Genomic DNA, 12,465 nt, shown 5'->3' with positions numbered 1-12,465 from the left:
TATATACTACGTGGGCTGCGTTATATACTACATGGCTGGTATATACTATGTGGGCAATGTTATATACTGCGTGGGCTGCGTTATATACTACATGGCTGCTATATACTACGTGGCCAGTGTTATATACTATGTGGGCAATGTTATATACTGCGTGGACTGTGTTATATACTGTTTGGGCTGTGTTATATACTGCGTGGCCTGTATTAACGCATCGGGTATTCAAGAATATGTCGTGGCCTGTGCTATATACTATGTGGCTGCTATATACATACATATTCTAACAACCAAAGAACATGCAGTCACTGAATCCAATAAAAATATCTTTATTTCAAATCACTAAAAATGCATACAAAAAGGCCAAACACTTAGCGAAAATGGGGCCAGCAGATGACAAGACAAATGCCGCAGGCAACATAAAGAGCAGTCGCCCAAGGTATGGTGACCCCGGCAAAACTCCAGAAGCGGCCAGCTGGTGTAACAGAGCACACACCGCGCCACATGTCAACCACCCATTCTAAAAAAGGTATCAGCAGTGCTGCCACGAAAAGCTACATAGTAATCTAGATAGTGTACATAAGTGAGGTAGGAGACATGTGGACGCTAAAATCACTGTGCATATTACCTGCTCTAGAGGGTCCGGACCAATGCAGGGGGCAGGGGACACCCCGACGCGCGTTTCGGTAGATGTACCTTCCTCAGGGGGCGCATACATACATGCGCCCCCTGAGGAAGGTACATCTACCGAAACGCGCGTCGGGGTGTCCCGTGTCCCCTGCATTGGTCCGGACCCTCTACAGCAGGTAATATGCACAGTGATTTTAGCGTCCACATGTCTCCTACCTCACTTATGTACACTATCTAGGTTACTATGTAGCTTTTCGTGGCAGCACTGCTGATACCTTTTTTAGAATGGGTGGTTGACATGTGGCGCGGTGTGTGCTCTGTTACACCAGCTGGCCGGTTCTGGAGTTTTGCCGAGGTCACCATACCTTGGGCGACTGCTCTTTATGTTGCCTGCGGCATTTGTCTTGTCATCTGCTGGCCCCATTTTCGCTAAGTGTTTGGCCTTTTTGTATGTATTTTTAGTGATTTGAAATAAAGATATTTTTATTGGATTCAGTGACTGCATGTTCTTTGGTTGTTCTAATATAGTATTGGCAGTTATCCATAGTGTCCATGCATGGTAGGTGTACGTTGATTGATACATACCATCATTTAAATTATACAGCACGTTTTTACACCACCAATGATGCTCATTAGAATACTTTTGTATACATACATATTCTAGAATACCTGATGCGTCAGAATCGGGCCACCATCTAGTCTACAATATGTGTGTATCTATGTGTCTATATACAGTATGTGTATATAAGTGTTTGTATGTACGGTATATGTGTGAGTACGTATGGTATGTTTGTATATGTACGGTATATGTAAGAATGGTGTATGTACAGTTGTGCTCAAAAGTTTGCATACCCCAGCAGAATTTTTGCTTTCTTGTCTTTTTTTTAGTGAATATGAATGATAACACCAAAACATTTTATCCACTCATGGTTAGTGGTTGGGTGAAGCCATTTATTGTCAATATACTGTGTTTCTCTTTTTAAATCATAATGAGAACCCAAAACATCCAAATGACCCTGATCAAAAGTTCACATACCCCATTTCTTAATACCGTGTATTGCTCCCTCTAACATCAATGACAGCATTTTTCTTCAAGTGCCCCCATTATTGTGCATCTTGAAACAGCCACACCGCTAGTTTTCAGAGAGTCCTGTATTTCAGCTGATGTTTTTTGTGGGTTTTAATTTGCATCCTGAACAAATTTCCTGGCAGTTGTGGATGACATTTTTGTTGGTCTACCTGACCGTGGTTTTGTTTTTACAGAGCCCCTGATTTTCCATTTGTTAATCGCAGTTTGAACACTGCTGACTGGCTATCTTTTTGTATCCCTTTCCTGTTTTATATAGTTCAAGTACCTTTTCCCATAGATCCATTGACAATTCTTTTGCTTTCCCCAGGACTCACAATCCAGAAACGTCAGTGGCTGGATGAAAGACGCAAGAGTCTGTCTGGATGCCAGAAACTCACTCAGCTTTTATGCACACACACTGATTGCAAGCAAACAGGTCACATGTGAGGATGTTATCTTTAGTAGCCATTCAAACTCATTTGTGTCAACTTCTGTACATGTTATCAGGCCAAAATCACCAGGGTTTGTGAACTTTTGATCAGGCTCATTTGGATGTTTTGGGTTGTCATTATGATTTAAAAAGAGAAAACACAGTAGTTTGACAATAAATGGCTTCACCCAACCACTAATCATGAGTGGAGAAAAAGTTTTGGTGTTATCATTTATATTCTCTGGAGGAAAAAGTCAAAAAAGCAAAAATTCTGCCAGTGTATGTAAACTTTTGAGCACAACTGTATGTACGGTATATGTACGATGTATGTGTGATCCATCGGATAGTGGATAACTTGTTGATCATTGGGGATTCGACCACTGGGTCCCCCCCAGAGATTCTGAGAACAGGGCTCAGTAGTCTTTTCCTGAATGGAGCAGAGTTGGACATGCTTGACCTCTGCTCTCTCCATTATCTATAGAGCTGCTGAGCCCCCAGAGAATCTGAGAACAGGTCTCTGCAGTCTTTTCCTGAATGGAGCGGAGTTGGGAATGCTTGGCCTCTTTTTTCTTCATTACCTATAGAGCTGCCGAGCCGCAAGTGATGGGTGTCTCAATATGGAAACTGCTGGTGGTACCAGCCTCACCAGCGGAACACCGTCGCGAACATGCTGCCGCCAGGATCAGCCGAAAGTCGTAGTTACTCACCGATAACGGTGTTTCTCGGAGCCCATGACAGCACTACGGAGACAGGGGATCCGCCCTTCAGGGACAGGAAACCTACAGATAAAAGGGCGGTACCTCTCCCTCGCATCAGTTGGTTTACAGAGCATCGGAGGACCTCCAGGTTAGTTTACAACAGAGAAAAAATCATATTACAACATTTCTTAAAAGAGGAACCCCGTGCCTATACTCAAACTATATACAGTATATAAATTATATGTAATTAAAGGTGCTCACCGCACACGTGATGGGAGGGAATAAGCGAGTGCTGTCATGGGCTCCGAGAAACACCGTTATCGGTGAGTAACTACGACTTTCTCGGTCTCCCATGACAGCACTACGGAGAGAATTGCAGAGACTAAGCTTAGGGAGGGACCACCGCCTCGAGAACCCTTCGTCCGAAGGTTAAGTCAGACACAGAGGCTAGATTTAATCTATAGTGTCTAAAAAAGGTCGATGGTGATGACCAGGTGGCCGCTTTACAGATTTGCTCTATTGATACCTCTGACCTCTCAGCCCATGAGGTAGCTACTGCTCTTGTGGAATGTGCTCTTATACCATCTGGGATCTCATTCCCCGAGGATGAATATGCCAAGACTATCGCCTCCTTTATCCACCTCGCCAAAGTACCCTTGGATGCCCGAAATCCTTTTCTGGGACCCTGGAAACAGACAAACAGAGAGCCTTCCTTCCTATACTCTCTGGTGGAATCTAAGTATTGGATTAGGCACCTTCTGACGTCTAGATTATGGAAGTTTTGCTCTTTCTCATTTTTTGGGTTTGGACAAAAGGATGGCAGGGAGACTTCTTGTGACCTATGGAATTTTGATGCCACTTTTGGCAAATAGGCCGGGTCAGGTCTAAGAGTGACTCTATCATCTAATATTTTAGTGAAGGGTGGATTAGAGGATAAGGCTTGAATGTCACTTATTCTGCGTGCGGATGTTAACGCTACCAAGAGAATGGTTTTAAGTGATAGAGTTTTAATGGAAATCGTCTCTATGGGTTCGAATGGAGGACTCGTTAATGCTGAGAGGACTAAATTTAAGTCCCATGAGGGCACTTTCTGAGCGACTAATGGCTTTGATCTTGTCACCGCCTTAACGAATCTAATTATCCATGGGTTGGCTGCAATATTATGGTTATAGAGTGCTCCTAGAGCTGCTATTTGTACTTTAAGAGTACTAACCGACAACCCCTGTTCCAGACCTTTTTGTAGGAACTCCAGTATTTTAGGAATTGAGGGCCCATCTTGGACCTTTACTTTGGAGACGGACAGAAATTTTTTCCAAGTTTTCCCATATATTTTAGTAGTGATGGGTTTTCTACTTTTTAACAACGTGGTAACTAAATTATCCGAGAAACCTCTTTCTTTTAATAGTCCCCGTTCAAAAACCAGGCTGTCAAATGTAAGTTCGATTCCTGTGGGTGGAAGATTGGCCCTTGATGTAGAAGGTCTGGTATATTCGGCAGGACCCATGGGTCCGAGACCGAAAGCATCCTCAGCCAGGAGAACCACGTCCTTTTTGGCCAGAACGGGGCTATGAGGATCATTTTCGTTTTGTCCTCTCTGACTTTCCGAATGACTGCTGGGATCAGAATAGTTGGAGGAAAGGCATAAGTTAATTTTTGAGTCCACGGAATCATAAAGGCATCTAGAGCCTGTGGATTCCCTATCGGGTTCAACGAGCAGAATTTTTTCACCTTTTTGTTTTTGTAATTGGCGAATAGATCTATTGTCGGTGCTCCCCACATTTTTGTGATCTGATCGTAGATGGAATGGTTTAGGGACCACTCTCCTTGTTTTAACAGCGATCGACTCAGGTAATCTGCTCTCTCGTTGTTTGAACCCTGAATGTGTAGCGCAGAGAGGGATAGTAGATTTTCTTCTGCAAGGTTGAAAATTTTGGCTGAAGAACTCATGAGTGCCTGAGACCTTGTTCCTCCCTGGTGGTTTATATACGCTACAGTCACTTTGTTGTCTGAAAAAATTCGGACATGATGACCCTGAATATAGGCCAGAAAAGAAAGAAGAGCCTGAAGCACTGCCCAAAGTTCTTTTTGGTTTGAGGATGCTGATATTTCCTGAACTGACCAGGTTCCCTGGGCCACTCTGTCCCCCATATGAGCCCCCCACCCTGTGGGACTCGCATCGGTTGTTATCACCCGGGATATTTGTGTCACCCAAGGAACTCCCTTTGATAAGTTTTGGCTCTCTGCCCACCAATGAAGGGAATGAATAACTGAGGAACTCAGGGTGATTTGACTTTCCAATTTGTCTTTTAGTATTGACTGCCATTCGAGTACGTGCCACTGAAGTTCTCTTGTGTGGAACTGTGCGAAGGGTATCGCTGGTAGGCATGAGGACAGAGAGCCTAGTAGTGACATTGCTCTCCTTAGAGTCATGGAAGGATGGTGAAAAGTTTGCGATATCATGGCTAATATGTTGTCTTTTTTGGGGTTTGGAAGTCGGCATTCTTGTACTCGGGAGTCTAATGTCAGACCTAGGAACTCCTGTACTTGACAGGGTTCCAACTTTGATTTTTTTAAGTTTATGAGCCACCCCAAGTCCGTCAAGATAGTCATTACCCGGTCCCTCTGTTCTTTGCAACTTTGGGCCGAGTTGCTTACGATGAGAAAGTCGTCTAGGTAAGGGACTATTAATATATTTTGTTCCCTTATGTGGGCCATCATTTCCGCTATTACCTTCGTGAATATTCGAGGGGCTATAGAGATTCCGAACGGAAGAGCTCTGTACTGAAAAAATCTTAATTGTCCTTTTATGGGAACTGCCAATCTCAGGAATTTTTGAGACTGATTGTGGATGGGCACATGATAATATGCATCGGTTAGGTCTATCACGACCATGTAGCAATTTGGAAACAGGATTTTTATGGTGGACTTTATTGTTTCCATTTTGAATTTGTAATTTTTTACGTATTTGTTCAGGTTTTTTAGATTTATAATGGTCTGAAAGGACCCGTCGGGTTTTGGTACTAAAAAAAGAGGGGAGAAAAACCCTTCTCCTACTTCCTGAGGAGGGATTTCTTGAATTACAGATTTTTGCAGTAGGGAAATGATTTCTTTCTCTAAAGCTGCTTGTTCTGCCACTGAAGATCTTATTTTTGTTTCTATGTACTTCCGGGGAGGAAAAGAAATAAAATCTATTTTTAGACCGTACTGTATGATGTTTAGAATCCAGGTGTTGTTGGATATTTTCTCCCAGGCGGGAAGGAAAGATGTGAGTCTTCCCCCTACCGTAGGCACAATGTTATTTGGCGGGTTTTTTGTCACGAGAGGTGTTGCCAAAGAGGTAACCTCTATCCCTTCTCCTGCCTTCTTCCCATTTATTCTGCTCCCTGGGGGGTCTGAGGCGGAAAAATCTCCGATTCCGAAAGGACTGCCTGAATGGGGCTGGGCCCAAATTTGGAAACCCTTTCTTTTTGTCTCCTGCTTTTTGGAGAATGTCATCCAGGGTCTCTCCAAACAGAAAATTTCCTTCACACGGAATAGAACATAGCTTCAGCTTTGTCTGGAGATCCCCAGGCCAGCTTTTGAGCCATAAGGTTCTTCTGGCTGCATTGGAGAGAGCAGCGGCCTTAGATGTTAACCGTACGGAGTCTGCCGAGGAGTCCGCCAGGAATGCTGCTGCTGCTCTGATTGCAGGGATAGAATCTAGTAATTTATTCCTGGGTAGCCCGTCTCTAATTTGACTCTCTAATTGATCGATCCATACCATCAGAGATCTGGAGGTGCAGGTAGCCGCAACAGTAGGCCTCAAGCTACCCCCAGCCGATTCCCATGCCCCTTTAAGAAATGTGTCTGCTTTTTTATCTAAAGGGTCTTTGAGGGTACCCATGTCCTCGAACGGGAGCGCAAATTTTTTCGAGGCTTTTGCCACCGCTACATCCAACTTTGGTGCCTTATCCCAGGAAGTGGATGCGTCATCATCGAAGGGATACTTTCTTTTAAGCGAGGGCACTGAAGAGTTTCTCCTATCAGGTTTTTCCCATTCTTTTTTAATTAGGGATTGGACATTGGGATTTAAAGGGAAGGTTTTCCGTTTTTTTTGTCCCAAGCCACCAAACATAACGTCTTGGGCTGTTTTGTCAGGTTTAGGCTCCTCCACCCCCATAGTAGCCCTAACAGCTCTCACTAAGGCATCCACTTCCTCGAGAGGAAAACAATGTCGGCCTGAATCTTCCTCGGAGGAGGATAGGGAGGAGTCAGAATCGTCCGAATCTGCGTCATCAGATGAGGATCGGACAGAGTGGGATTGTACTGTTTCTTTTACTTTATCTTTTCCTTTTTTGGAGGAAGATACAGCATTCTGAACCTCAGATCTAATAATATTTTTTAGCTCTGATGCAAAGTCGGGAGTCTCCTCACATAGCACACGCTGGATGCAGGATTTACAAAGCTTTTTGTCCCAGGCTACTGGTAAAGCTTTGTCACAGATGGGGCAGGATTTGTTTTTCCTTTTCTCCAGCTTCTTCTTTCCCTATTAAGGGAGAAGAGGGAGCCCTATTATAATACATTCACGAAGATCAACTCACCATTCGGACGTGCAGGCAGGTACCGGTTCTGGAGGGGGCCCTGGGTCTGGAATGGAAGGTTCCCGAGGAGGTGAACTAGTCTTCGCAGCAGACCTGCTGCGCTGTGTAGAACGGCTGCTAGACCCACTTCTGGCGCTCTTAGGGTCTGTCTTCTTGTGGTGCTGCTGCCTAGGCTGCAGCTCCTGTGGATCGCTGTCCTCCATGATTTACAGGGAGATGGTGCGACAACTGTGTGTGCACCATCTCCCTATTTGTATTTGGCGCCACCTCCGGCGTTCCCCCGCACTTCCGGTCATGCGTCACGTCCAGGGAGAAGAGAAGCTACTGCGCATGCGCGCGGCGATGACCCGGAAGTCCTGCCGCATTTCCGGAGCGGCGGCCATCTTAGTACACCCGGAGCGTGCGCTTGTCGGCACAGAAGCTCCGGGTGATCCAGCGCCCCTTCCTCTCTCAGAATCGGCGGCGTTCTCCCTCCGCTCACCCTGAAGAACCCCTCAGTTCCAGCGGTGGCGGCTTCGGGAGCCGGACAAGCCGCGGCAGGAGCCTCCTCGCTGCCGGTACTCGACCGCCCGGTCCCGGTCCATCGGTCTTCATACAGGTACCACCGGAAAGAGGTTCCCTGTTCAGGGACAGGAAACCAACTGATGCGAGGGAGAGGTACCGCCCTTTTATCTGTAGGTTTCCTGTCCCTGAAGGGCGGATCCCCTCTCTCCGTAGTGCTGTCATGGGAGACCGAGAATGATTCATTGACCGCCGCCATCTTTGCGCAGTTTTTATGTGACCGCTGCTATCTGTCTGCACAAAGATTTGTCTGATTTACTGCGCCTGCGCGGATTCCGTGCTGGCGCAGTGAATCAGTCAGCTGATCCCGCCGGCAGATGCGCGACGTGTCTACAGGCAGAGGAAGTCGGTCACATTAAAGGGATTTTCCCACGAACGAAAGTTAATTTTAAAAATTGTGTCTCACCGTGTATGGAGCATAACACATCTCCTGGGCAGGGGAGGAAGCAAAAGACAATACTGACATTACAGCAGGGGATCACAGTGGATTCATTTTGTCAGGTAAAATATTTCACTGATTGTTTTTAAACAATATTTTACCTCACAAAACATATCCTCTGCGATCTCTTGCTGTAATGTCAGTATTGTCTTTTGCCTCCTCCTCTGCCCAGGAGCTGGATAACACATGGGGTAGACAGGTCAAAGAAGAGAGAACAGATGGGAGAAGTCTGCACATGAGGAAAGAGAGAGTGGATAGTTGGGTGAGCACATGGGGGGGGGGGGGGGGAGAGATTCTCAATGCTGCAAAGCCTGGCCCCATCATGACATTACCGCCTTCCCGATGAGATAGCATCGGACCTCCATCTAGTATAATATATACATGGTTGGGCTCTGCCAGTTCCAGCAGTAATCATGTAACCATGACAATGCGATTTGTACACTTGCTGTCATGTGCTAACTAGAGTCAGCCGCATCTTACAGTGTTCTATTCATTGACATAGTGGACACGAGTTGTCATCTGACTGCAAATATGAGAACCGAATGCTAATGGATATATACATATTTCCTGGCTTATTTTTCGGAGCCCGGGGCTCCAGAGGTCCCATTGCCAGATTGCCCTCATCATAACCAGCGTACCGGGCAGGGAGGGGGACCCAGATACATTTCTTGCACAGGGATCCCAAGCTGTCAGTGTCCACCCCTGGCTGAGATCATACAGCCAGTGCCTAGTCTCTATTATTAACTGAGACACCAATAAGATCACTTCCCTATGACTGCACTGATAAATCTTCCTAAGACTGCGGTCTTACCATGTTTTCTCCTGCTGCAGAGCACAGCATGCTGCAATCTGGGGAAATGGCGCAGCAATAAACCCATTGGACGTGTCCAGTCAGTTCCTGGATCAGCTTACCTAGGGGGTAAAGAAATTTGCAGCAGTTAAAAAAAAACAAAACAAACTACTGATTAAAAGCAAACTGTGAAAACCAGTTTCCTGCAATACATGCAATCAAGTCTGAAGCCAGTGGTGTGCCTTAGGCCTTATTCAGACAATCCTGCATTTTAGTGTTTGTATAATGGCCTGGCCACAGGTCTTATGACTTCAACCACCTAGCATCATAGAGATCTATGACAGCTAATAGTTTAAGTAATCAGAAAAGCATGAAACACAGTGCTTCGTGGTCGTAATATGGAGAATAACATTTGGCTGTTACGGGTATCTAAGCGAAACCTTACAGGGGAGTGCACACAAAGTAATTATAATATAGTTTTGCTACAAATTAAAAAAGGAAAAGAAAAAAAATCAGGAGTACATTGGTGCAACAAAGCCATGGCATGTGTGTCCAGAGAATACCTAATAAGTCACGTTAGAATCTCCATAAGCAATTACATAGCAACAGAGAATTATTTGGTGATCAAGAAAGATCCTGTTCTCTGCAGCTTGTGGTCATTTCCCTCGTTTCAGAGCTGCAAGTAGCAATTGATACCTTGATTCTCACAGATATGGGAGTGATACTAAAGTAAAACGCTGTGCTAAAATAATCAAATAGTTTAATGTCTATCATTTTAAGAATGTTAAACTGTTCACATCATTTAATAGTGGCAGTGAACTGTGATTACAAAGTGTAGGAGTAGAGCAGAAACACCAGGGTTACTTACTGGTAACAGGTTTTTCCGGAACCCATGACGGCACACCTGAGAGGGGGGATCCGCCCAGCCAGGACAGGAAACCCTACTGAAAATAAAAGGGCGGTACCTCTCCCTCGCTTCAGTTGGTTTTCAGAGCATGAGAGGCCCCCCTGGTTAGTACACATGGCAATCCAACACCACATCATATTAACTAAAAAAGCACCCAAAACAATAGTGCACACCGAAAAGGTGATAAAGGGGGGGAATATACAGGTGCCGTCATGGGTTCCGGAAAAACCTGTTACCAGTAAGTAACCCTGGTGTTTTCCCTTCCCCCATGACGGCACACCTGAGAGACTTTTGTAGAATGAAACCTTAGGGAGGGACCACCGCTTGGAGTACCCTTCTACCAAAGGTTAGATCAGCAGAGGAGGAAAGGTCTAGCCGGTAGTGCTTGAAAAAAGTTGAGGGTGAGGACCAGGTAGTAGCCTTGCAAATTTGATCAATTGATACCTCAGCCTTTTCCGCCCAGGAGGTAGCCATGGCTCTGGTAGAGTGAGCCTTGATGCCTTCAGGAACCGGAGTGCCACCCGCAGAGTAGGATAAACTAATGGCCTCGCTAATCCATCTAGCAATAGTACCGTATATACTCGAGTATAAGCCGACCCCCCTAATTTTGCCACAAAAAACTGGGAAAACTTATTGACTCGAGTATAAGCCTAGGGTGGAAATGCAGCATTTACCGGTGAATTTCAAAAATAAAAATAGATCATTATTTCCCCATAGCTGTGCCATATAGTGCTCTACACCGTTCATTGTGCCCCATAGCTGTGCCATATACGGTGCTCTGCACCGTTCATTGTGCCCCATTGCTGTGCCATATACAGTGCTCTGCACCGTTCATTGTGCCCCATTGCTGTGCCATATACGGTGCTCTGCACCGTTCATTGTGCCCCATTGCTGTGCCATATACGGTGCTCTGCACCGTTCATTGTGCCCCATTGCTGTGCCATATACGGTGCTCTGCACCGTTCATTGTGCCCCATTGCTGTGCCATATACAGTGCTCTGCACCGTTCATTGTGCCCCATATCTGTGCCCATATACGGTGCTCTGCTCCGTTCATTGTGCCCCATTGCTGTGCCATATACGGAGCTCTGCACCGTTCATTGTGCCCCATATCTGTGCCCATATACGGTGCTCTGCACCGTTCATTGTGCCCCATTGCTGTGCCATATACGGTGCTCTGCACCGTTCATTGTGCCCCATTGCTGTGCCATATACGGTGCTCTGCACCGTTCATTGTGCCCCATATCTGTGCCCATATACGGTGCTCTGCACCGTTCATTGTGCCCCATTGCTGTGCCATATACGGTGCTCTGCACCGTTCATTGTGCCCCATTGCTGTGCCATATACGGTGCTTTGCACCGTTCATTGTGCCCCATTGCTGTGCCATATACGGTGCTCTGCACCGTTCATTGTGCCCCATAGAAATCTCTGCCGCCGCTGCTGCAATAAAAAAAAAACCACATACTCACCTCCCTTGATTGCAGCTCCCGGCGTCTCGTTCCGGCGCCTCCATCTTCCCGGCGTCTCTGCTCTGACTGATCAGGCAGAGGGCGCCGCGCACACTGTATGCGTCATCGCGCCCTCTGCCTGAACAGTCAGAGCGCAGACGCCGGGAAGATGGAGGCGCCGGCCGGGAAGATGGAGCGGCGCCCGGCGGCTGGAACGAGGACAGGTGAATATGCTATACTTACCTAGTCCTGGCGATCCTCGCGCTGTCCCTCTGCCTGGTCTTCGGTGCCGCAGCTCTTCCTGTCAGCGGTCACCGGCACCGCTGATTAGAGGAATGAATAGGCGGCTCCGCCCCTATGGGAGGTGGAGCCGCTTATTCATATCTCTAATGAGCGGTCCCACGTGACCGCTGAAGAGGGGAAGAAGCTGCAGCACAGAAGCCTGTGGGACGGCAGGGACAGCGCGAGGATCGCTGGGACTAGGTAAGTATACCTCAGCGCCCTCACCCCCTCACCCGCCGACCCTGCCACCCACATTGACTCGAGTATAAGCCGAGAGGGGCACTTTCAGCCCAAAAATTTGGGCTGAAAATCTCGGCTTATACTCGAGTATATACGGTACTTTTAGCTACCCCACACCCTCTTTTGCTACCCTGAAAGGCTATGAATAGGGTTTGGTCTTTCCTCCACTGACTAGTCATAGATATGTACTGTAACATAGATCTTCTCACATCTAGCATGTGGAACTTTTGTTCCCCTGGATTTTTGGGATTACTACAGAAAGATGGTAAGGTAATCTCTTGAGTCCTATGGAACTTTTGAACCACCTTGGGGAGATAAGCCGGGTCTGGTCTTAGAACGATCCTGTCATCAAAAACCTGAGTATAAGGAGGGGATATTGACAGGGCTTGCAAATCAC

The 12,465-nt window shown here is 46.5% G+C and overlaps 1 protein-coding gene across 3 annotated transcripts in view; it reads right to left on the bottom strand.

The window, feature by feature from the left end:
- The window catches only part of WSB2 (WD repeat and SOCS box containing 2), an 80,053-nt gene that overhangs the window by 42,010 nt on the left and 25,578 nt on the right, over positions 1–12,465 (bottom strand). For all 3 annotated transcript variants that reach the window (XM_069754589.1, XM_069754597.1, XM_069754593.1), the window contains exon 6: positions 9,213–9,313. In XM_069754589.1, the coding sequence (XP_069610690.1) occupies positions 9,213–9,313 (101 nt within the window). The remainder of the gene's footprint in view (positions 1–9,212; positions 9,314–12,465) is intronic.

This window comes from Ranitomeya imitator, chromosome 1 (genome assembly GCF_032444005.1).
Source record: "Ranitomeya imitator isolate aRanImi1 chromosome 1, aRanImi1.pri, whole genome shotgun sequence".
In the NCBI taxonomy this organism is placed as follows: domain Eukaryota; kingdom Metazoa; phylum Chordata; class Amphibia; order Anura; family Dendrobatidae; genus Ranitomeya; species Ranitomeya imitator.
The sequence above is the reverse complement of the archived record's forward strand: the minus strand, read 5'-3'. Positions and strand labels throughout refer to the sequence as shown.